General features: G+C 35.9%; 3 protein-coding genes across 3 annotated transcripts; all 3 read right to left on the bottom strand.

Annotated features, from left to right (window-relative positions):
* Window positions 1-3,996: 3,996 nt before the first annotated feature.
* On the bottom strand, window positions 3,997-8,460 carry LOC145596139 (uncharacterized). The gene is made up of 3 exons (XM_081652564.1): window positions 7,822-8,460; window positions 7,656-7,729; window positions 3,997-5,566 (listed from the first exon to the last, which is right to left on the bottom strand). Exons 1-3 carry the CDS (start codon window positions 8,458-8,460, stop codon window positions 4,912-4,914), a joined length of 1,368 nt encoding a protein of 455 aa, XP_081508690.1. The 3' UTR covers window positions 3,997-4,911.
* A 3,875-nt stretch (window positions 8,461-12,335) lies between these two features.
* LOC145596138 (uncharacterized) lies at window positions 12,336-16,316 on the bottom strand. Its single transcript, XM_081652563.1, has one exon. It carries the CDS (start codon window positions 16,314-16,316, stop codon window positions 12,336-12,338), a length of 3,981 nt encoding a protein of 1,326 aa, XP_081508689.1.
* Window positions 16,317-25,448: 9,132 nt separating this feature from the next.
* LOC145593480 (uncharacterized) lies at window positions 25,449-26,283 on the bottom strand. Its single transcript, XM_081649725.1, has 2 exons — window positions 25,786-26,283; window positions 25,449-25,686 (listed from the first exon to the last, which is right to left on the bottom strand). The coding sequence occupies exons 1-2, from the start codon at window positions 26,245-26,247 to the stop codon at window positions 25,612-25,614; spliced, it is 537 nt and encodes a 178-aa protein (XP_081505851.1). The 5' UTR covers window positions 26,248-26,283; the 3' UTR covers window positions 25,449-25,611.
* Between the last annotated feature and the right edge of the window lie 628 nt (window positions 26,284-26,911).

Below are 26,911 nucleotides of genomic sequence, written 5' to 3'. Positions count from 1 at the left end.
TGAACATATAAAATATTATTATGAATATAATGCATTTAATTATGAACATAAAAATTTTAAAAAATAAAAAATAATATGATTATGAAACATATGCATTATAAGTATTAAATGTTCATTTTTTATTATTAAATGTTCATATTTTTTTAACTAAATGTTCATATTTGTTTACTAAATGTTCATTTTGTAGAGCGTAGTGTTGATTTTTTTTACGTTGTTGCACCTATCTAAGGTGCACCAGACTAATTGGGAATCCCACTCCCTCAAATAGTCACTAGTGGGTATTGAACCCTCAACCTCATGGTTGAAAGGTACTCTCCTTTTCATTAGACCAAGCTTGGCTTGGTACTATTGTGCTACTCTTGATTGTCATGTTTATGCAATACTCGGATTGTATTTTGTCACTTCGTATCATGTGTGATATCTATCGTATATATGTGATACATGCTTTCACTATTAGACTGTAGGCTTGAACCTTATTAACATCATACACGGATGCGATTACTAATTTAATACGATTATTTCATTAAGAATTTAATGCTGATAACGCGAATACGACACTTCCTAGTAACCCACTCTTCATTAATTTATCTTGGATAGATATTATGGACGTTTGGAAGCCATGTGATCAAGTGGATCCATTTGACTTATTACACGCACAAAAATAAGTTACCCAATTGGATTATGTAATTCATTATTGCATAACCAAATCAATGGACTTGCCAAACTATGGACTTAGTTAAATAAGATGAATAATAATGTAGGTGCAGGAGCAGGACTGCTAAACATAAGTTTGGGTATGGGGGACCATGATAGTTTGGAGTCTTTGGACCCAAAGCCTTAATGGTGGGGTTGGCCTTGGTCTCATCTTATTAAGATACATCTCTAATGGTCCATTTGTCCTCATGTATTCCAATCTGCTGGCATCTACTGATACTATTACATAGGGATTGTGTGCACTTGCACAACTGCTTTTGACTTTTTATATCAGAGTTATTGCATACACCCCCTTCCCACAACGATTAACTGAATTTCAAGAAACACTTTCCTATAATCTAATCAGGATCATATGTATAGTTTGATAGGAATCATAAAAGCTGTCAAACATATCTTCAAGGTTTCAGTGCATGCACTTCATTGAGTGAGTATTCTGTATTGTGCTGATGATAGGGAATAGATTAAGGTTTTGCAATTCATTTTATGCATAAACTCAATTTATGTTACTAAGAGAACAAGATCCAATACAACCCTAATGGTCAAGCACTATATCTTTTTTGCATACTTTAATGTGCTTTTGATCTAATCCTACACTTATATAGTTATATGTGTGACCTCATACAATTCAGTCTTTAGTTGCTAAGATATTATAAAGGGAAGGAATTCTTTTCCTTAACACAATTATTCTATAGTCTAAATCAATCAAATATTACAATGATCACTTATACAAGTATACTTGTAGGAATAATCGTTTAATATTTCACATAAGTTATGAAGTAACACTTGGTCTAATGTTAATAAGCTAAGCTTGGTCAAGTGGGAAAGGTTGGAGGTTCACCCCATTAGAGACACTTTGAGGGTGATAGTTTCTTACTTCCCTCTCTCAAAGTGTCTGACTTGCAAATACCGAATCAAAAAAACTGTGAGATTTGAAATTCGGTCGGGATGCTTCTCCTAATTATTTTTTAAAAAGAACACTTGGTCTAGTGCTAAGGTTTGTCATTTCACATTGTATTTGTTTAATGTTAAGGGTTGTCATAATCACATAATATGTTCTTAAAATCGTTAAATCTAAAGGTTATGTGATCAAATCTTACTAGAGGCCGTTTTAAAAAATAAAAATAATACTGTTCAGAATGTATCTCCCCTGTCCAACTCCGCGCCCGGTCACCGCCTAGCATCACGGCTATCTGCTGCGGCGCGTCCTAACATCCTCCGTCGTAAGGTACTTTTTTCTCCTCCAGAAGCTTTTCTTTCTTTCTTCATACGACTTCTATTGTTCTCTCTCTACTTCTTGAAAAGCCTAAGAATTTGTTTCAATCAAAATCGTCATTAATACTCTCTCTATATGCTATATCTCACATCAATATGGTGAAATTCCTTCGTGATTTAGTCCAAATCGCTGCAAATTCGGTTCATCTTCGGTCAAATTGTAGTTCAGTTCATAGAAATTGCTGCTGGTGTATTGTATGATCCAACAATGGTGAAAATTAGGGATAGGACTGAGGATTTCTAAGATGCTGTTCGTCGTGAAGCTGTTTCTTTGGATTACAATGAGGTACATTTGCCAATTTTGTATTTTAGGTCAAATTGAATTTATTTTGGTTTATAATATTGACTCATGATGATTGATTGTATTGGAATGGCTTGAATTATCATAATATAGATTATAATTGTATCCTGATAGATTCTATAGAATTTTGCAATTGATGCAAATTATAGAAATTAATTCTTATGAACTTTCAATTTTGGTGTGTTAGTCATAATGGCATGTTGATTGTTGCTGCTAGCATCATTGATCATTCATAATACACAAGCCTGACCAAAGGACTCCGTTCATGAAATCTTCCTTGAAAAACAGTAAGCGGATCAATTTAATCTTGGAGGCTTTAATTTGATTAGCCACAGAATTTTGATGCATTGCAATGCTGTAATGTGCTGATTTTTCTTGGCATTTTTGAATTTATAATTTGAGAGCATTGGAGAGTTGGAAAAATATTTGATGAAACATAAAGCGCGATTAACGAGAGAGATAGCATTGAGCAGGAAGTAAGTTCTAAGCTATCTTTAAATTGGACATATTGTGTATAATCATTGTCATTCTTGTGCTTAGTTTTGGTACCTCTTCTGTATGTATCATTAAATTAGCTACAATTTAATTAGTGGTGAGACCATTGCAACATTCAATCTTTGTAATTTCAGTATATGAATCTTTGGTTCTGAGAATATAGGAAATGACTGTCTGTCTGTTCTCATTCAAATTTCAGAATGTACAGTTGAGGTTATTCGCAAGAAAGTAGGTGTGGCAGACATTGCAGATAAATTAAGGGAAAATCGTCTGCGTTGGTTTGGACATGTAAGACGGAGACCCGTGGGTGCACCGGTGCGAAGAGTGGAAGAGTGGGATCATGGAGGGATTAAACGAGGAAGAGGGAGACCAAAAATGACTTGGTTGGAAGGAGTGAGGAAGGATATGAAGTGCATGGATTTACGTGAGGATGAAGTTTTGGATCGTAAGGGATGGAGGAGAAAGATTTATGTTGATGACTACACGGAATAATCATATTTGGTTCATGTTAGCCGACCCCACTTTTGGGATTAAGGCTTTGATTGATTGATTGATTGATTGATTGACAGTTGATGTCATTGCAAAAGCATATACTCGTATGAATTATGAGTACATATTCAGATATTCTAAGTATTGTGTCTGCCTCGCATATTTCGTATTTAAAAAAAACAATATTGATGAGGGGCTTGGTAGAATAAGTTGAAAAAGAAACAAAGGTGGGAGAGTAGGAAATTCCTCACTACACATGATTTTTTTGAACTGTTTGTGCCAGTGTGCTAACATGTTGAAGCTTATACAAGTAGAATTGTTTGACTCTAGAAAACATGTTTCCAGTTTCCTACTACCTTGTCATTCAATGAAAGTAGTTGGTTTGGATGTTAAATCTAATCTCTTCTTGCTATGAAGGATTTTTGCCGTTCAACTTCAGATGGCTAAGGATACATCCCTTCTACGTGGAAGACTGCATATATGCCCTTTTACTTCGTATACTCTACATTTCAGCCCTGTCGTACTTGCTGAAGGTGAAATCCTTGCTAAGGACCGGAAGCTAAGTTAATTGATACAGGTATGTTTGTACTCCTGTTAAGCACACATTGTTCATTTACTAATTTGTTCTCTCAAAGTTCAATCAGGAAAAAGAAGCCTACCTAGCTTTATACGTCAATAAATTAATAGAACCCACCCTAAATGAAAGGGTGGAAAAATATTTTATAGGTTAGTTGGTCTGAAACTTTTTAATATTTAAACTGCGAGTCCAACAAATCCATGGAAATTAACTGTGCACAAGTTGCTTATTGGCAAACTAATAATGCTTTTATGATCAAGGGCAACCTTTTAAGTTTTAGATCGATTTTATTGCCCCATTAAGGACAATCTTTGTAAATTTAAACTTGGCAGAATGGCAGATGATGATTAAACTTGTAAATATATTCACCTTAGGTTTTAAACTTTTACGCACATAAACTTAATCTTAGGGCCTGTTCACATTTACTGAGCTGAACTGAATGAGAGAGGGTAATTAAGAGCTGAACTGAACTGAATGTGTTGTTTACCTTGTATAGTTCAATATTGAGACCACACTGTAATTTAGCGTTTTACCCCCTTTTTTTTGTTGAGGGATGTAGTAGTATAAATTAAAAATTTTCGATTTTATGTTTAACGTTCTTGCCAAACATATAATATAAGCTGAATTTGAATATTAGCATGATTAAAAAGTCTTTACCATATGGTAATAGTTGCTTGAGAAAATGGAGTATAGAGTGAAAACTCGTATTTCCAACAAATGTAATGCTGAATTTTCGCACATAATAAGAGGCTAATTCTGATTATACAAGCATTTGTAAAGTCATAATCAATAATATTAACAGTAGCATATAACATAATAAATGGATCGGAAATGCATCATTGCACCTTAAATCTTAAGCATGAAAATATAGGATTCCATTGATGTGTTGGAGTAAGACACTACACACTAGACTTTCGTCCCAAGGAAGACGGTAGTAAGTACAAATTTGGTCTCCAAAGACGCTTTCAACATTGCTATTGCCTGCAAAAACAAACATAACACAACAATGCAATATCAATCTAGCGTTTCTTTCATAAACCACACTCATATGAATAATTAAAACTTAAAAATTTATTACCTCCTGATGACCAAATTTAACTTGTCTCTCTTCAAAGGAAGTCAAGTCCTTTAGAAGGGAGGTAATGAGAGAAACTGACATGGGTTTGATCTCCAAATTATCCATCACCATATACGGCACTGCCTCCTTCACATAACCCGGTGCTCTGGGCACATATTCCAACCTTTTCCGAGCCATTTCCCTGCAGTGGCGAGGACAATGGGTCCCTTGGCGATCACTTATCAAGCAATCCTTAGCGGAGCAGTAATAGTATTCTAAATATTTAGGGTTTTGATAATTATAGCAATATTGTGGCTGTTTTGTAAGCAAAGGGACAATAAGAGCAGTCTTAGGGTTGAGCACGGAGTTCTTGTCGAGATTTTCCTGGAGATAGGCATTGCTCAGAGAGTCAATGCCTTTGTAGAGGTCTCCAAGACACCCTATCATGTTAATCTGATTTTCGTTTAGGAGTTTTACAACTGTAGCAAGCGGCAATGACAATATGTGGAAGATGAGATCAACAACTTGCTTATCTGCTTCTGCAAATACCACCTTGTTAATCTTTTTGTTTACTATGATTTTCATCTTCTCATCAAGCTCTAGTCGCCACTTGCAATTTCTGATTTTTAATCTTTGTGTTTGTAAATTGAATAAGGTTATGCTGATAATTTATAGAGAGGAAGATTATTGTAAAGATTCTAGTAATAAGAGATACAATCAAGTAAAGTAATGATAATATTTTAGAGAGTATCTTCTGAAAAGATATATGTTAAATAATGTGATGAATTTTAGGTAGTTGAGATAAATAGGGTATATTAGCCCTATTAGGACTTGCTCTCCAAGCATTCCTATTGAGACCTAAACGTAACAATATAACTAGATAAATCCTTAACAGAAAATCTTGCGTGGACCTGGTTCACAATAATATTATTGTGGACCTAAGATTTGTACACACGTAACTGGCATTATATTCAACATAGTGACCCCTAATTTTAATATAGTAAACTTATTTCTAACATAGTAACCTTTTTTAAAACTTGTGTGACCATTAATATTATCATGAACTTAAAGTACGAAATTATGTTGAATAGTGACCTAATTTTAACATAGTGATCTTTATTATTCATATTGACCATTATATTAAAAATTTCATTAAAAAAATAACCTCTTATATCTTTTAATGTCACACTAACTTTTATTTCAACATAATAACCTTTATTTTAATATAGTGACCTTTTTTTATTAACAAAACAATCATATTGTCTCTAATGTTAGTGGTTCACAATAAATTAGTGTGAACTAGGTCCATTTAAGAATTTGTAAATCCTTAATTCAATGATCTAGTATTTTTATTTCATTATGTTTTTTTACTGTTATATTTGCCTCTTTTAAGATATGTATTTAGACTTTATAGTAGCATGTAAATTTTACAATATGGAATGAGTTTGAAAATACAAACAAATTTGTTTTGTACTCCGTATCTTTTAATTTCTACAATGAACTAAAAAATTACTCTGTAATCAAATAATGTATACCTTTATTCATCAACATATGAAATACATAAATAAAACTTATAAACGGTCGATTAACATAATTCTTCTAGAGTCCCTAAGCTGATCTGAGTTAGCTGCGCCTGCACAGCATCCACAATTTTATTTTCTAAATTTATGGTTGAAATCATTCTGACCTGCAAATTAGTAGTGTGCAAAAGATGAAATGAGACACTATAGCCATTTGTAACATTGTACTGCATGCTGCTAATGTCGAAATCAGGAGTCTAAAACTGGAACTGAAATTATTTGACATCAAGATTGTACTAATAATTAAAAATCACATATTAATAAAATATACTCCGTACAATAATGCAAATATAACAAGACCCCACTTGATATATTTTTTCCGTATAGATTATCGTATATTTAAGGTCAAAGTTTGATTAAATTTGACATTCAGATCAGACCAGTTCAGATAAGCAAATATAAAGCGAACTAAACAGGGCCTTAGTATATATATGCCGGCCTATCTGTCTAGCATTCTTACGGTAATCCCGGCTGTCCTGCCTCCCATTGCACATCCGAATACCAGCTACTCTATATTCAATTCATCGTATTGACTCCTACAATACTACAAGTATTTATCATGTGATTGTATAAGTACTCTGTACTTCAGCATTCTAGGGACTTTCCTGAACTAAGTTTGAGGGTACATAACTAATGTATTATCCCCTGCATACCACAATTCAAGCCACCTAGTGGACATAATACCGTCCATCATCCCATCTTCAGTTTTAGTAAGGATTGGAATTCTTTTTATTCAGCTAGTCATATTTGCATTGAAATGGTTTCCTTAGCTTAGGCTTGCATTATACTCGTATTGCTTGTAACAATTAATTTACGTATAAAGAGAATACTAAAGCAGAACCTGATATTATAAATGGTTCATTAAGTCTTTTCATTCTTCCTACAGTTATAATACAGAGTAGTAGATAAATTTATAAGGGTGCTCTAAGATATTTAAATTAAACACCACAAAAGGCTATACATAAAATATAGCAATGTACAAGCTAGAGTTGATTTACACCATCACAAAAGACCAGATTCACATCCTATATAACCTTTAACTTCTAAAATGACACCAACATTTCAGCAAAATAAACCATAAACATCACCAGGCCGATCAACACACCCAAAATGCAACTACTATACCATACTTACGCACCAACTAAAACCATCATGAAGTCTAGAACACACTAGATCTTGTTTCCAAGGAAAACATGAGTTAGCACAGCTTTGGTCTCCAATGACGCTTTCAGTATTGCCAAACCCTGCACAAACATACCACTCAAAATTGAACACAACTCTATATGAACTAATTAAATGAACACACAAAATATACTTGTGACGAATATTAAAGTACCTCTTTGAGACCAACTTGAACTTCCATTTCAACCAAGGAAGAGACATCCTTAACATTGAACTTGTTAATGAGAGTAATCCCAGAAATTGTTGACATCGGCTTCACTTCTAAATTATCCATCACCATATAAGTTACAACCCCTTTCACATATCCTTCATCACTTCCATTTCCACTGCTTGACGACGTCGGAATCCCCGTACCTGCTGGAAGCACAGCAAACTTCATTTCTGTATTCATTCCGTTTCCACAACCACCAGGACAGATTACCCCTCGGATATCAGTTACATAGGAATGATATGTCGAGCTACACCTGTAGAATATCTTATGAGTATTGGCAGTTGGAGACTCTTTCAGGGACAAAAGAGGAACATTAACAGCAGATTTTGGATTAAGAACTGAATCTTTCTTGAGATTGGTTTGAAAGTACTGAGTGTTGAGAGTCTTGACACTTTTGTAGAGGTCTCCAAGACAACCCACCATTTTGTTGTGGGTAAGGAGTTTGACAATGGTACCAAGCGACAAAGACATCATGTGGAAGATGAAATCCACAAACTCTTTGCCTGCTTCTGCAAATAACACCTTGTTTGCCTTTGTGTCAACTAGCAACTTTAAGCTTAGCTGTGCCTCATTTCCAGCCATTTTCATCTACTGTACTAGCTACTACTTGATTACTGCTCTAGCTCTAGGGTTTTGTTGATATAAGCTCTTACTGCAAGTGCAAGGGTATTTATAAAGGACTTAGGGAGGAAGAGGTACAAAAGGATAAATGAATTATTTTTGTTATTTTTACTTTTATTTATTTAAATATTGATGGGATGAGTCATGAGAATATTGATGCATGGTCTTTTTATAGGGGTTTTTATTCAATTTTCGGTTTGTATTGAGGCCAAGTTTAATTTGATCTAAAATGTAATTCGATTTTCAATTGACGAATTCAATCAGATCCAATCGGAATTAAAACTTACGTAGGTTAAGTAAAAAAGAACAGAGGAAGTAAATCGGAATTGGATAAAGTCATAAAACCTACGTAGTATACAAGTACGGAGAAGTTCTTAAATTTGTGGAGTGAACTCGTTATTTTTTTTTTTAAGGAATAACTCTGTATTGAAACATCCCTTTTTTTTTTTTTGACGGGAAGCAGTCACTTATTTTTGAAACATCCCTACATTGATACAACAATAACTTTTTTGATATGTCACTAATGTCACAAATTATAATCTATATAGTGTCATCCAAAATTACAAATTACTCCATGCCCTATTGTTATGATTTACTTTCTCCGTTCTTTTTTACTTAACTTGTTTTTTATCACGCTTACCAATGTAAAACTTTAACGATCAATAACTTTAATTCTCCATAAGTAAAAATTATAAAAGTTACATATTTTGATTGTATTTATTGAGACGAATTCAAAAAGATCTCACATGAATATGTTTTTCCTTACATATTTTTCACAAAAGAGGGTCAAAGGAGGGGTGATGAATAGTGTAAAAGTTAAAACAGGTCAAGTAAAAAAGAACGGAGGAAGTATGATTTACGAAGTAAATAAATAATTCCTCCGTTGAGATATTTCTATTGTTTTATAATACTTTTTTCGTTTTTCAATCATAAAGTTTGAAATGTTGCACATACAATTAATACAATGCTTTGATCGTTTTTGTAATTTATATTCGGGAAAAAAATATACTTATGTGAAATTTTATTAGATTAACATATACGTTCTCCATTTTTTTTTTTTATATAGTTGCAAGAGTTTAACTATTACACTGTTTATGTCTTTCACTTTAACTAGCTTTGATGATTTAAACTATGCAAAAATATAGTTATATGGGATCATATTAGATTTGCCACGATGTATACTATTTTAATATCAAATGTTTAAATTTTACATATTGGTAATTAAAGATATTAATGATTGAAATCATACATCGACGAAAAGTATTGTAACTAGAGTATTAAGGAGTAAAAAACAGACGAAAAATAATTTTACAATTACTTTTTTTTTTTTTGAAACCTACAAAAATTACAACTTAGAAAACGTTGTACTGTACTCGGTTTTGTGTATGAACATGTGTGTAATCCTCAATATGCAATTTAAAAAGAAAAAAAAAAAGAATCTGAATTACTCCATACGAAGCATGAGGTATTGATATGGTCATGTGGTGGCGTAGTGCAGTTCCAAGGCAGTCCCCATGACTACTCACTGTGTCTGAACTCTGAAGTCTGAACATTGCCATTTGAAATGATTACTCTGTTTTTTACTGATCGAGGATAATTATTATTCTTTCTTTTTTTACTGAATCGAAATGACTACTCACTCACCTTGCAGTGAGGTCAAATGACTTTGGGTTGCTTCATCATGTTGCTATTTTGCTAAAGACCATCATTACCAAAATCTAAGAGTAAAGATTATAAAGTACTCCGCAAGTCCGTATTACTAGCCATTTCAGTTGGATTAATTTTGGTTTAGAATGTTTAGATTAAAAAAATCAAGAAGATGGGTATTTTGGCTATGTTAATTCACCTTACTTCATGGCCTATTTATTTGTCTCAAATCAAATCTTAAAAAACAAGGTTGAATAAGAAAAAAAAAAAAAAAAGTTTTGAATGTAATTTGTCATTTTATATGCAATTTTTTTATCAATAAATATTGTAAATTTTATAATAAAACAATTATGATAATAGCGTATACACATTACAATTATTACTTATAAAGACTTAGGGCCTGTTCTCATTGAATGAACTGAGCTGAGCTGAGCTGAGCTGAACTGAATATTTTATAAGAGAAGGAAATTAAGAGCTGAACTGAACTGAACTGAACTGAACTGAACCGAATATTAACGTAGAACAGGCCCTTATTCTAAATTAGACACAAATTCTTATGTGGTCGGTCATACACCACATGGTATAAGGTGTGTGATTAGCTATTTGGGGTGAGCTAAAATTCAGGGTACCCTGATCTGGAACCGGAACCTGTTCGAAACCGCAGGTTCCAAACCCGGAACCTGTTGATCAGGTTCTGGATCCGGGTAATAAAATTAAGAACCTGTTGCAACAGGTTCCGATTCCGGGTTATAAAATTTTGGACCTAGAACCTGTAGGGTACCCTGTTAGTACATGTTTCCTATAGGGTACATGAAACCGTAACCTATATGATATTATATATCTAGACAATTAGTGTTGGTTTGTTATATTTGAAGTAGTTTACTAAAGTTGTAAGTTTTTATTGTGAACATCCATTTTTAAAAATATAGATTTGTCACAATTTATCAAGTAACTATTAAGCTTACTTTGAAAGACAGGGTACCCTGTTTAGGAACCGGAACCTGCAGGTTCCGGTTCCCAATTCTTAGGAACCTGTTGCAACAGGTTCCGGTTCCGGATACCGATATTTTTACAGGTACCCTGCTACGCTCACCCCTATTAGCTATCATGGATCTTACAAGAGTTATTTCGTCAATGTTATAGAGTTATTTGGTTAATATTACTATGCAAAAGTCATTCGGTCGGTGTTATAAAGCAGGTTATTTTGTTTTTCACAAATAACCACACGATGTGGCTAGCCGCACACAAAATGCATGCCACTTGAATTGGCGTAATCTGAAATCAATCTAATAAAGTGTGGTTTGAATCTAATTTGATATGGTCTGATTGAATGAACCCCTCCATATTTTATTACTTACTTAGGGTTTGTTCACATTTACTAAACTAGGCTGAGCTGAACTGAACTGAACTGAACTGATTGGAGCTAAACTGAACTGAGCTGAAATAAATATTTTATGAGAGAAGGAAATTAGGAGCTGAACTGAACTGAACTGATTAGAGCTGAACTGAACTGAAATTAAGTAAATATGAACAGACCCTTAATTGGTTTTGAAATTTAAATAGTGTATAATTTATTGGTTTATGTGTGATATTTTATCATTAAATATAAAAAATTTAGTAATATAAAATATTATAAAAAATACATTAATAAAAGATGTACACATTTGAAAAATACACATTAATACAAATCTAATATAGTGATTACATGTTTCACTGATATGTTTCAATACTTGAAATAACGTAATCTGATCTAAGGGTCTGTTAGCATTTACTGACTGAACTGAACTAAAGTGAATATTTTATGAGAGAAGAACATTAGGAGCTGAGCTGAATTGAACTGAGCTGAACTGATTGGAGCTCAAACTAAACTGAACTAAAATGAATATTTTATGAGAGAAGGAAATTAGGAGCAGAGCTGAGCTGAACTGAACTGATTGGAGCTTAACTGAATTGAACTGAATTAATTGGAGCTGAACTGAATTGAATTGAAATTAAACGTATTGACTTCAGCTTAATTTCAATTCAGTTCAGTTTCGTTCCTAATTTCCTTCTCTCATAAACAATTCAGTTCAGCTCAGTATATATAAATGACCTAAATTTATTAAGGTATGTTTTGAATCAATTTTACCGCTTTTGATTTAATTTATTTTATTTTTTTTTTGAGGAAAAGAGATAGAGCTATATATTAATCAAGGAGAAATGTCCATCTCCGCAAGAGTTACAATACTATGAGGAAAAGAACTAAAACAAACAATTTCATCGTTCCCTCCCCTATCTCCTCTAGCCGCAAGGTGGGCTACCGTATTGCAACTTCTTCTAGCATGCGAAAATAAACACACATTAAACCACGCTCTATCTTTTCTAATGTCATCATAAACGACATGAATCGGGGCACGACCATTTGCATTGGAAGAAATAGCCTTAATGACATTCACAGCATCCGCTTCAACCCATAAGTTCCTATACCCAAACCGAATTGCCAATTGCAGAGCATATCTCACCGCTTGAGCTTCGACACACTCCGGATTTGATGAGCTAGCTGCCTTCGTTGCTGTCAGAACCAGCTTACCATCAGCGTCCCTAAAGACAACACCCAAACCCGCGCTGCCCATCACAGGTACATGGGCATCAACATTAGCTTTGATGCACCCATATGGAGGACACTTCCACACCACACTACTCGTTGTTGCAACTAAATCAGCAGGGAGGAACACTTTCTTGGCATATTCAGTATAGTCTTCGACTAGTCTGCAGAACCCGGCCGCAAGCATGACTGCATCAGGTTGCTCATTCTCGAATATGGACAGATTTCTACAGCGCCAAGCAGCCCACATCAGAGCTGCCATTCTTCTCAGCACACCGCTCTCAACTTTGCTATACAACCACAACCATCGAGCAACAAAAGATTCAGTGGGAGCCTCAATCAAAAATTCAGTAAGGGTGCTATGTTCCCATATAACTAATGCAGCAGAGCACTCGAATAAAGAGTGAATAATCGTCTCCCTAGCAGCTCCACATATCTGACACGAGGATTCTTGAGTAATATGTCGCTGCATTAGGCGATCCTTGACAGCAAGGTTGCCCTTAATCGCCCCCCACAAAAAGTGCTTGAGCTTTGGAGGTCCTTGTATGCGCCACACTGACTTCCAGCAGTCTTCATTGCTTCCAACATCACCCCCCTCACCTGCTATGTTCCTTGCGAGCCAATAACATGACTTGACAGTAAACAAACCATTCTTAGTGCAGCTCCAGTAAATGTCATCCCTAGTTGAGTGTGTTGGCAGAGGGTTTGCAAGGATCGTAGCCGCATTCTCATTGCTAAACAGAGCTTGGATTTTATTATAATCCCACCTCACACACCCCTCCACCATAAGCTCCTTCACGAGCATATTCTCATCCACACCTGACGGTTGCTGTAGAAAGAATTGCTTGCCATTCTTCACAATCCACGCATCCTTCCAAACCTTAATTTCACTTCCATCTCCAACACGCCACACAAGACCATCTCGAAGCAAGCCCTTAGCACCCCATAGACTCCTCCAAGCATAGCTTGGATCATGCCCTCGATTAGCCTCAATAACATTGGAGTGCTTATGATATCTAGCTTTGAGAATTCTAGAAATGAGGGTGTTCGGATTCGATTGAAGCCTCCATACTTGCTTTGCCAAAAGTGCTTGATTGAAACACTTAAGATCACGGAATCCCATCCCCCCTTTAGCCTTTGGAATACACAATTTTTCCCAACTTTGCCAATGCAATTTCCTATGATTATCCGTCGATCCCCACCAAAATCGGCATAGTAGACCATGGATTTCATCAATTAATCCCTCCGGCACCTTAAAGATGCTCATCATGTATGTTGGGATAGCCTGTGCAACCGCTTTAATGAGAACCTCTTTTCCTGGCTTAGACAACAATCTCTCTTTCCACCCGTTCAACTTTTTCCAAATTCTTTCCTTCAAGCTAGCAAAAATGGCCTTTTTCGATTTCCCAATGATCGTCGGTAACCCCAAATATTTCTCATGTCGATCGACTTCTCGAACCCCCAATGTGTCCACAATAGTTTGTCGTCTTTCTGCCGTCACACTCTTACTAAAAGCAACCTCTGTCTTATCTAAATTGACTTTCTGACCAGATGCTCTTTCATACAAACTGATAATTTCAGCTATCTTTGAACATTCCTGCAGAGTAGCTTTAGCAAATAAAATACTATCATCGGCAAAAAACAAATGGGACACCCTAGGGGCCGAATGGCAAATTCGAGCACCACTTAATTTCTTCTCATGAGCAGCTTTTGATAATAAACCCGAGAAAGCATCCGCACATAAAAGAAACAAATACGGGGAAATTGGATCACCTTGACGGAGACCACGAGATGGAATAACAGAGCCACATATATCGTTGTTCACCTTAAAAGAGAAAGAAACAGACGATATACATTTCATAATTCTATTCATCCAGTTTTCAGAGAAGCCCATTTTGCCCATCACCCTCTCCAAAAAACACCATTCAACTCTGTCATACGCCTTGCTCATATCCAACTTAAGAGCCACAGAACCATGCCTCCCCTCACCCCCTCTTTTCATAGAGTGAAAAATCTCAAAAGCAATCATAGCACTATCAGTGATCAGACGGCCCGGAACAAAAGCACTTTGATTTACAGAAATAATATCATCAAGAAAAATTTTTAACTTATTTGCCATAGTTTTTGATATTATTTTGTAAATCACATTGCAACAGCTAATCGGCCTAAATTCAGTCATAAATTTCGGATCATTGCATTTGGGGATTAAGACAATGCACGTCCTATTTATTTCTGAAATATCAACCAAACCATTCCACCAATTTTTCACCAGAGTTACGATATCAGGACCAATAATATGCCAAAATTTCTGGAAAAATAAAGCGTGCATACCATCCGTACCTGGAGCTTTGTTCGGATGCATCTGAAAAAGAGCGATTCTAATCTCATCTGCACTCGGTTCCTCGTCCAATACCATATTCATGTCTGCCGAAACAAGGTGCTCTATACCATCAAGGGCTTCCTCAAAATTTGATGGATTACTCGTTGCAAAAAGGTTGCTGAAATAGTCTGCTACAATGGATTGTATGCGTTTCTCACCCACCTGCCAATCCCCATTTGCATCAAATAATCCATCAATGCGGTTCTTCTTACGTCTCTGGCTTGCCTTATGGTGAAAGTAGGCCGTATTCTTGTCCCCATCACACATCTCATTAGCTCTAGACCTAGCATACCAGAAAGACTCCTCCATCTTACGCAACTCATTAATTTCCCCAGCAATTTCCTCACATCTCGCAAGCATAGAGGCGTCTACTTGAGCTGCTTGTGCTTCTTGTAAAGCACTCTCCTTACTTCTGATTTTTTTCTTCACATCACCGAAAGAGGTGGCTGCCCATTTCTTCAAGTAATCAGCACATAAAGCAATGCGGGCATGGGGTTCACGACCTTCTCCATCTCTCCAAGCCTTCGACACCACCTCTCCACAATCATCTCTAGACAACCACATCGATTCAAATCGAAATAGTTTCTTCTTCCTCCCCCTCTCAAAATAATTAATGGTGTCTAGTAATATCGGAGAATGGTCTGAGGAGACCCGAGCCAAGTGTTGGACTGAGTAGTTTGGGTGCAAAGTACACCAGCTCTCATCCCCTATAAATCTATCCAACCTTTCCCGCACAACTGTGTTTGCATAATTTCCCCTTTGCCATGTATAAATACATCCTTTAAATCCAAGATCACGGAGTGCACAAACATCGATTGCCTCACGGAAGGCATCCATCAAACATTCCCTTCTAATAGCACCACCATCTTTCTCCGACATACTCACTATCTCATTAAAGTCACCAAACATAACACACGGGATACTACAAGAACGTTTTAAATTTTTCATCAAATCCCATGTTTTATGCTTATTCTCCGATTCCGGCCACCCATAAACTCCAATAGCTCTCCAAATAGGAACATCCTCACCATCACAAACATCTGCTGCTACATGATGCTCCGAATATGAAATCAAGTTAACATTGAGGTCCCTCCACCAAAAACAAAGACCCCCCGATCTACCATTGCTACTCAAGCAAATACCATTCTCATAGCCACATCTTCTTTTTATTCTCTCCATGACACTACTATCTGACTTAGTCTCCATAAGAAAGACTACATTTGGCCTCTCTCTCCAACACAAATCCCGGAGAGTCCTTTCCGTCGTCGGGTTGCCAATCCCGAAGACGTTCCAGCTTAAAATTTTCATTGTCGTTCGAGGGATTGGCTCATGCCAACTCCCTCTACTTGGATAGGACTGTCCCCAGTAAGCTTAGTAACTTTCCTTCTCTTCTCCCCATCTATTGTTTCACCTTCAGACCCCTCATACTCCATAATAGAACCCCCTCTTTTTTTACTTTTTTCAATCTCACCTACACGTCCCTCACTGATCAGATCCCCACTAGCTCCCTCTTCCATCCTCTCATATCTTTTCCATCCTCTCATTCCCTTATTTTTTGTGTTTTTATTTTTTCCCACCTTTGACAAAAAATCACCCCCTAACAGAACATGTTCACCACTACCCCTCACATTACTTCCCTGCCCCACATTATTCTCCATACACTCCTTATTCCCCTGCACTTCCCCTGTTGCATCAAGATCATTATTAATTTCCTCCAACATAGTAGTACTACCAAAAACGAAAACATCATTCCCACCCAACTCCAACTTCTCAACATTGTCAGCATTCATAGCCTTTGTATTTTGTAACTCCACTCCATCAAACTTATCCAACAATTCATTCACACGAGTAGTCTCTTCAATCCCAGGAACATGTTTCTTCGGTTTAGTGACAAACAGAGGACGAGCACACTTCGAACTCCCAAGGTCAGCCCCAACACTCATCACCCCCATGTTGTACTTCCATGGCGACGCTTTCATCCAAGCACCATATGTAGTAATTGGATTATCCTCGTCCTTGTAGTCATCACAATCCTTAGTACCATGCCCCATAAGACCACAATAAAAGCAAAAAAGTGGCGGCTTCTCATACTTCACATCAAACAACTCCTCAATTCCACCCCTTAGCTTTAACTTCACTTGTTTTGTCAACGGTTTTCGAACATCAACAAGAACACGAATTCTTATAGATTTATCAATGCCCACCCTAGCCTCACTATCCATCTTCACAAAAACCCCCAATTTATTACCAATTTTTTCTACATTACTGACATTTAATCTACCCTTAATAGGAAGGTTGTATACCCTAACCCACATTGGCAAAAAGAAAAGCTCAATATCAGAAGGTTTTACCGATTCCGTTGCTTCACCAAGAATCAAAGCATGTTTATCGAAGTGCCATGGTTGCTCCTCGAGAACACGGTTTTTGTCACGCCAATGGTAGAATTGAAACATGAACATGTTCTTTCCAATACTTGTGATATCGACACCATGCTTAGGTTGCCACACACCTTTGATAGTTGAAATAAAAGCATTCACATTGATAGTACGTTCAGTCCAAATCCTCCCGACGAGAGCAAGTTCTATACGATCATCATCATCATTCCCACCTGTCTCATCCCAGTCAATTGCTTCGGTCGAATCAATAGCAGTTTCAATTGTAGTCTCACGAATTTTATTCTTTTCCATACCCCCCTCCTTCTCTACTGTTGAAAGGGATAAGTTATTTTGGTCCATTACGAAGAAAACACGCAGCACAATCAAGAAAAACACAGAAAAATTATGAAAACTCGACCTAAAATCGAGAAGAAACCTTGAAAAACAGGAAGCCCTAGCCAAAGAGACTAGAAGAAGCCCTCCCAAGGAAAACCTAGAGGGAATGCATCAATTTGATGTTTTGTAGTAAAGTGTTTGATTTAATTTATTCATTTAATTCAAATTTTTTTTTTTTTTGAAATTGCTACCCACCTATTGTAGGTGGGTCATTTAATTCAATTTTGACCATACTTTTACACTAAATTATACGGCGTGTCTAACTAATATTCTTCAAATATACAGAGTATACTTTTTGTATATTTTTAATTCGCAATCAAAGATTTTTATTAATAAGTAAATGAGAATCAACAAAAATTAAACTAGTCTAATTTGATTTTTTTGGTATCTGATTTGATTTACATGCTTATAATTTTTAATTTTTTCACGATTTATATGCTTAATCAGGAGTTTTGTGATTGTAGAAAGTGGCAATGACATTATTTGAAAGATGAAATCTACGAAATTCTTACCAGCTTCTGCAAACACTACCTTGTTAGACTTTACGTCTACCAGGATTTTCAAACTCATCTTTCTCTTACTTCCTGAATTAGCCATATTGGATTATTTGTGTAGTTGGGAATAATATTTTTTTACTAGCAAAAATGAAAATTATTGTAAAGGTTATGTTGGATGTACGAGTCTATTTAACCCATATGCATTATACTACGGAGCACTCGTACTTCGTAGCTGTTTCCAAATTTCTAGGGGAATTTCAAAAGCCAGTGTTTATTAAAGGTTCTTTTGTTTATGTTATTAAATACATACAACACCATTTGAATTTCCAACATTTAATTTATTGCTTTTACGAAGCACCATACATCAACTATTGAACCAGTCGCTTCATGAATGAACAAGAAATTATTACTTCGTATTGTGAATTGAACATACACTTATTGTAGCAACTTTTTTTTTTTTTAGGTCACAGTGCAAAAATTATGACCTTTTAACATTTTCAAAAAAAAAAAAAAAAAAAAAAAAGAAAAAAAGATATTGTACACTCTTTGAGATTAATAAAAACCAACAGCATGCATTTGCTAATTTAAATATGACCTAATGCATGAACTAGAACTTGCTAATTTGTATCCATGCATGGTAAAAACACAATTTAAGTCAATTATTTTTTTGATTCGGAAAGGAGAAAAGTACATCTATATGTGTTCATTTTTTCTATATAAAAAAAAATGATAGATATTATATTTAGGATAATATTTGTCGCAGATTAGTATATATTTTGTATGTTTATCGTAACTAGGTTTCCTAACGTGATTAGGCCTAGCATTGTAAACTCTATATATTTTGATCAACGGTACACACTCCAGATGGAGGAGTTTTCCCGAAATCTAACAAAAAAAAATTTAATTCGTTTGCAAAAACACAACTAGCCTACATAAGCCATAACGATTTTCAAAACATTTAAAATAGAATAGATCCTAAACTCTCTAGTTACATTAATTAAAACAAGAAACTCATTTTACAAACAAGGTTATTACCTACAATGTTCGATGTATCCACAATTCATCTTTGCTTAAGGATAGGAATTGTTTTACAGTTTGCATCGATAAATCATAGATGGGGTTCAAAATTAGCTGAATAAAATGAATCTCAAATTGGATTATAATACAGAATATTAATTTGGTCTAACAGTTTAATTTATCATCGCATATGATTTAGATTGTGTATTGGACAACACTCATAGCTATAATGCCTATATTTATCAGCAGTTTCAGACTTACTTTGCTCTCACTCTCGCTCTGACCTTCCATTTTACAATGCCTCTCGACTTTAAATATTTTTGGCTTAGATTAATCGCAATTAGGAATGCATGTATAATGCCGATATTTATAAGGAGAGTTTGTAGCTGTACTGTTGTTGCTCTTAATACGAGTAGTTGCAGAACAATTTGAATATTGTGCCTGGGTGGTAGATCAAGCGCTCTCTCTCGTAAGTTGAGAGCAGCGTGGTTCCAAAGGCACATATTGAATTATTTACACTTCCAAAGTTAGTAGAATACTAAAGGTCAGTGACTTTTGTTAGAGTTCACTTTAAAATTTCAAAAAAATTGGATGATTCTAAAGGTCACACTTGTGACAAAACAAATTAAATATTGTTACAATCTTATGTACTGTAGACCTGTAGTTGTGTAACACTAATTTAAGGAAGAAGCTTTAAATTTTGCAAAACAAAAGTATCATACCCTCTTTTTATCTTTTGTAAGATTAAGATGATATATTAAGTTATAATATGTAAATTACGAAATATATATTAGTCCAAGTTATAAAAAAAGTGGAGTGTGCTTCTAATTACTACGTATAATTAGGGATGGCAATATTAAGTGGATATCCACGAACCCGCTCCACCCGCTATAAATAAATGGACGAAAACCCGAATTAAATGGATGAGAAGCGGGTGACGGATGAAGCGGGTGATGGATCGGATCGGATGTGGATGATACTTTTTTCACCCGCTAACCATCCACCCACCCGTTTAACATATATTATATTTTTTAATCTAAGAATTTTAATAATAAAATATGAAATGTGCAAGAAAATTACTTATTTTTTTGTTGCAAATTAATTTTTCAAACAATATATTGTTATTGTTTCATTTTGTATTAATAAAATAAAAAAATTATTGTACAAATAACCGAAAATTAGAGTTTATGTGAGTTTTTTTCCACTTTAATACTCATCCATTAGTCATCCGCTCCACCCGTTTCATCCGCTGGATGATGGACGGACGGATTTGGATGATGGGTGAAGCGGATGACGGATGGATGTGGATGGAGTGATTAGAGTAATGGATGGATGCGGGTGAAGCTCCACCCGATCCGAATCCGATCCATTGCCATCCCTACGTATAATGAGCTCTTCACTTCCACTTTTCATGTGGGACTTGGGATGAGCATACAGCACCTCAACATACCACACCATGCATACACTAAGCTAGGAATTTAAGTTGTTGAGTGATTTGATCTACAACCATAAAACCCTCTCATACTAGGTACATTATTACATCGCCAATTTACAATGCATATTACTCGGTACATTATTACTCCTTAATCCTAATTAACAAGTTCTCAAATACACTAGTTTAATCTGAATCAACATAGCTACTACATCGGAAATAAACAAAACATATTACTCGTACTTAGGAAAACAGAGGACCTTAGGCGTTTTTACTGTATTAATTATTCCGTAATTTTAATTGGAAGTGATGGAAATCTTCCACAAACTATGGTCAAAGGCGCACAATGCAAGTGATTTGAAATATAATGTCATATTGCACTAATAAATGTTAAGTCCATTACATAGAAAAACTTGAATTGAAAGACAGATTCACAAGGCATTACTACGGAATGCAGAGACTACAGAGTAGCTAGTAATTCTTGTAGGAAAATGTCTAAAGCATAACAATTCAGCTTGGAGGCCGGGCTGAAATCCTATATCTCCTTTGAACAGAACACAGTAGTCAGCATGGTGTTGCTAACCTCCAATGAAGCCTTCAGAATTGCTATTCCCTGAAATTACAAAACATAACAATCACCAAAATAAAAATTGTTGGAAGTTCTTGATATAAAACAAGAGTGTTGGGAAAAATAAGAGAGAAAGAGAGAGAGAAATAAATGGAAGGGGAAAAGTCCCACATTGATTGGGGAGGAAGGTTTTTCCTTGTTTTTATAATGTATTGCTTTAGCACTACTTAGTTGAGTGAGTTGGAGGTGTGTGTTACTCCACACACGCGCGCGCCGAGCCGAGCCGGGTCGGGCTCGGGACTTGGGGAATGCGATGCGCGGGCGTGGGTCCTTGTTATCTTTTTGGAGAAATTTTATTTCCCTTTTCTTTGTCAAACAGAATATTCCTTTTTTGTCTGTTGGGTTTATTCTTTTCTGACTGTTGTGAGAATTAATCAGCCATTAATTCCTTGATTGTAGCTGACTGATTAATTCCTTGTTTCTTGCCTCAGTTGTTCACTGACCAGATTAATCTGGTCGTTTTCTTGGCCAGATTCTTCCCACCTTTCATGTTTTCCGTTTTTCCTCTTCACCCTATAAATATTCGGTGGTTTTCTTAGCCAAAATACACAACACAATCAGTCTTCTCTCTTCTCTAAACTTATCTAAACACATGTTCTTTCTGTTCTGTTTTCTGGGCAAGTATTCTGAGTTCCAGTCGGGTTTGTGAGTGCACATAAACTCCGGCGCCGTGCTTATCCTGGAGGGCGACCGCAATTGTCTACTGCACCGGGAGGTAGCGCGGAATCGTCTTTTAGGTCAGTGGTTCTCCACGACGCGGCTATTGTCAGTTTGGTTCACGCATCAAGAGATAAGTTATTTCTGGTTTATTGCTTATTAGTATAACAATCTAAAAGACGATTATGGCTTCCAAATTCCTTGTTCCTGATATGTCTAAACTAGAACCTCTTGATGGAAAGAATTATAAACGTTGGGCTGTTAGGATGCATTTTTATTTGGAGCAGATTGATGTTGCATATGTTCTTGATGATATTGTTGAACCTGTTGATAAAGATGATTTGTCTGAATCTGAGATTAAGTTTTCTAAGGATGATAGAACTTGTAAGGGCATGTTGTTGCATTATATGTCGAATAGTCTGTTGGATATTTATATGGGTTTCTATCATGCTAAGGATATTTGGGATGCTTTAGAGAAAAAATATGGAACTGATGATGCTGGTACTAAACGTTATTGTGTTAGTAAGTGGTTAAGTTTTCAAGTTGTTGATGATAAGCCTATTATTGATCAGATTCATGCTTATGAGAGTATTTGTATTAATATGGCTGCTGAAGGTCTGTCTATTTGTGATACTACCCTTGCTATTGTTCTTATTGAGAAACTCCCTCCCTCTTGGAAGGATTTTCGTAACCAACTCATGCACAAAAAGAAAGACCTAACCTTAGAGGAACTTGCTGCCCACCTCAAAATTGAGGAGGAAAACCGTATCAAAGACAAAACCCCTTCTGTTTTCCCTTCCTCTTCTTCTGCCAAAGCCAACCTTGTTGAACCCAAATCAAACAACCAGTCCAAAGCCAAAAACAGTAACCTTAAGCCTAATGGGAAAATTCAGAAGTACAAGTTTAAGGGAATCTGTTATGAGTGTGGTTTGACTGGTCACAGGGCTAGAGATTGCAGGGTCAAGAAGAAGAATGGGCAAAGTCAAGCAAATCTTATTGAGGATTCTGACGTTATTGTTGCTGTTGTTTTAGAAGCTAACTTTACAGGTAATGCTGCTGAGTGGATTGTTGACACTGGAGCTACCAGGCACATCTGCGCCAACAAGGACATGTTCACTACCTATGACAAGGTTGAAGGTGAAAATGTCTTCATGGGCAACTCAGCTTCTGCTTCTATCCAAGGCAAAGGGAAGATCGTTCTCGCTCTCACTTCTGGAAAATTGCTTACTCTCACTAATGTTTTGCATGTTCCAGAAATGCGCAGGAATTTAATTTCTGGCAGTTTGCTCATGAAAGCTGGACTGAAGCTCTCCTTTGATTCTGATAGATTAGTTCTTACTCGCAATGGGGAATTTGTGGGGAAGGGCTTTTGTAATGGGGGGCTTTTTACTCTTGATGTTAAAATTGACACTATGAATAAGAATGCTAGTACTTCTTCTGCTTATATTGCTGAGTCTATTGATTTATGGCATGCTAGATTAGGTCACGTTAATTTTGATTCTGTTAAAAGGCTTAAACACTTAAATTTGATTCCAAGTTTTTCTAAAACTGATTTTTCGAAATGTCAAGTTTGTGTTGAAGCCAAATTTACTAAGAAGCCATTTAAATCAGTAGATAGACAGACTGAAGTACTAGAACTTGTTCATAGTGACTTAGGTGATTTGGGTCGGGTCGGGCTCGGGCTCGGGCCTCGGGACTTGGGGTCTTGGGGAATGCGATGCGCGGGCGTGGGTCCTTGTTATCTTTTTGGAGAAATTTTATTTCCCTTTTCTTTGTCAAACAGAATATTCCTTTTTTGTCTGTTGGGTTTATTCTTTTCTGACTGTTGTGAGAATTAATCAGCCATTAATTCCTTGATTGTAGCTGACTGATTAATTCCTTGTTTCTTGCCTCAGTTGTTCACTGACCAGATTAATCTGGTCGTTTTCTTGGCCAGATTCTTCCCACCTTTCATGTTTTCCGTTTTTCCTCTTCACCCTATAAATATTCGGTGGTTTTCTTAGCCAAAATACACAACACAATCAGTCTTCTCTCTTCTCTAAACTTATCTAAACACATGTTCTTTCTGTTCTGTTTTCTGGGCAAGTATTCTGAGTTCCAGTCGGGTTTGTGAGTGCACATAAACTCCGGCGCCGTGCTTATCCTGGAGGGCGACCGCAATTGTCTACTGCACCGGGAGGTAGCGCGGAATCGTCTTTTAGGTCAGTGGTTCTCCACGACGCGGCTATTGTCAGTTTGGTTCACGCATCAAGAGATAAGTTATTTCTGGTTTATTGCTTATTAGTATAACAAAAATTACTCCTAAAAAACAAACTTCAAAAAAGTAGAGAGTAGGTGATTTGTTTAACCTCTTTATAGCCAACTTGAACCTGTTTCTCCTCCAAGGCAGATACATCCTTAACACCGAATTGGTTGATGAGAGCGATCCCAGAAATAGCACTCATTGGCTTAACCTCCAAGTTATCCATCACCATATAATTTACTAACCCCTTGACGTATCCACCATCTCCAGTGCTATAACACGGTGGCCTAACATAGTTCATCTGAATGTTCATTCGGCGCCCACATTTAGGACATGGTGTTGTTGGTGTAGTATATTGACAGTCAGTATAATAACTTGCACAACTACTTCGTGTATTGTTGCATCTATAGTGTGGCGCGTAAGTGAGATTCAGAGCCAGCAAGGGAACAGTAACAGATGCTCTAGGGTTAAGCACTGAGTTCTTGGATAAATTTGGCTGTAAGTAGTCAATACTCTTGTATAGCGTTCCGAGACTATTATCAACCGTGCTATCAACATTCAAGAGCTTGATAATGGCTCCCACTGGAAGAGACAGGATTTGGAACAGAAAATCAACAGTCTTTTCTTACTTCAGCAAACAGAACTTTGTTTGCTTTCGTATCTATCAGCAGTTTCAGACTTACTTGCATCTCACCTCCCCTTTTTTTTTTCCTTCGGATTACTTCTATTTGATAAGGATACTACTATGGTCAAGCCGTAGACTAGTTATTATTGCTTAAATTAACACTTATCTTATTAATACTGTTATTAAAATTGTTAAGATGTATATCTTGTATACCTCCAAGGGATAAGTATCCTAATTCCTATCTTTTGTTGTAACTGACTGCGAATTCTAAATACCTAACCTAGCTTGTATTTAGCCATTAGTACCTACATATTCTATGTGCATAACACAAGTATAGCAAAGCTATTGGAGTACTACTAAATGAGGTCACTTGTTTGACAATTGACCGGGAAAATCAACAGGAAAGATATATATAGTACTAGTAGAATTTTTAACAAGCATTGAGAGTGCAAGTAGAGTTTAAAACCAATTACATCACGAGAGATTGAAACACCATAACTATGATAACTACTTTATTTGATTCCAAAATTTTAAAAAAACAACACGAACATGCCAACATTAACACTGCTTGAAAAAAAAAAACATCAAAAGCACCAAATCCCAGGACTTAGCACATGAGGTAGGTCTAGTAGTTAGTTTTTCTTGCCCAGAAAGACAGTAGACAACACATCCTTGATCTCCAAAGAGGCCTTCAGCATAGCTAATCCCTGTACAAACATAAAAACAAATTAAAGTTTGTCGCATTTTTCTTTTTAATCAAATATAGATAAATCACAATAATTGGTACAAAGTACTTTAACTATTACCTCCTTCATACCAACTTCAACTTCTTTCTCAATCAAAGACGTGACATCCTTGACATGAAACTTATTCATGAGAGTAATCCCAGAAATCGTAGACATCGGTTTCACCTCTAAATTATCCATCACCATATAAGTCACTACGCCTTTAACAAACCCACCTCTAGGATTATAGGCATTAGTATTAGCGGTCAACAAAGGAACATTCACATTAGCATTAGGATTAACTAGCGCGTCAACCCCCACTTTGTTCTGCAAGTAGTCAGTGTCAAGAACACTAATGCTCTTGCATAGGTCACTTAGACAACCAACCATACCTTTTGCCTCGAGTAGTTTCACAACGGTTCCTACTGGCAATGACAATATGTGCAGCAAGAAATCCACAAAATCCTTGCTGGCCTCCGAGAATAAAACCTTCTTAACCTTGGTGTCGATAAGGAGCTTTAAACTCACCTTTGTCTCTGCCATTGTTTGATGATAGGGTTTTAAAGTTCGATAATAACATATGGACATGATTGAATGGTTTATATAGTGGGTGAGAATGTGAAATGTTTGTAACCTTTATATTAAGGCTTTGAACATCATCATTAAATCGGAGAATTTCAAGAGCTGATTAACCTAATTGATCTACTTTGAAGAATTAATAACTGTATATAATTAGAATTAAAAGGCTGACTGATAGTATACATATGGTTACGGTTACTACCCCATTGGACATGATCAGAATGGTTTATATAGCGTACTTGTATTTTATGAGAATGTGAAATGTTTGTAACGTTAAAGCTTTGAACTAACACCATCATTAAATTGGAGAATTTCAAGAGTTGAATTGAATACCTTAACTGATCTGATCTATTACAAATAAATGATGAGAAATGCATTAAAAGACCGACTGATGATTTACTTATGGCAGTTAAGATCATCTTTTTGCTAGTCATTTGAAGAGGCCACCATATACTCCCTCCGTCCCCAAATGATAGTCCCTTATGGCCTATTTTTAGTCCCAAATTGATAGTCCCATTTGCTTTTTTCAAGTACCATTAATATCATTTTTTTATCAAAATTTCCTCTAATTACAACAATATTTGTGCAAATTTAAGTTTCCCATGTAAATTTTGTTTTTCAATGTACT

This window comes from Chenopodium album, chromosome 19 (genome assembly GCF_948465745.1).
Source record: "Chenopodium album chromosome 19, dcCheAlbu1.1, whole genome shotgun sequence".
Classification (NCBI taxonomy): domain Eukaryota; kingdom Viridiplantae; phylum Streptophyta; class Magnoliopsida; order Caryophyllales; family Amaranthaceae; genus Chenopodium; species Chenopodium album.
The sequence above is the reverse complement of the archived record's forward strand: the minus strand, read 5'-3'. Positions and strand labels throughout refer to the sequence as shown.

Coding starts and splice junctions, on each gene's coding strand:
- LOC145593480 (XM_081649725.1), bottom strand. CDS start 26,247: ATGGCAGAGACAAAGGTGAGTTTAAAGCTCCTTATCGACACCAAGGTT. Junction 25,687..25,785: donor TTGAAGTTGGTATGAAGGAG/GTAATAGTTAAA, acceptor ATGTTTGTACAG/GGATTAGCTATGCTGAAGGC.
- LOC145596139 (XM_081652564.1), bottom strand. CDS start 8,460: ATGGCTGGAAATGAGGCACAGCTAAGCTTAAAGTTGCTAGTTGACACA. Junction 7,730..7,821: donor TTCAAGTTGGTCTCAAAGAG/GTACTTTAATAT, acceptor ATGTTTGTGCAG/GGTTTGGCAATACTGAAAGC. Junction 5,567..7,655: donor TTCCTTGGAAACAAGATCTA/GTGTGTTCTAGA, acceptor ATAAATTATCAG/CATAACCTTATTCAATTTAC.
- LOC145596138 (XM_081652563.1), bottom strand. CDS start 16,316: ATGGAGACTAAGTCAGATAGTAGTGTCATGGAGAGAATAAAAAGAAGA.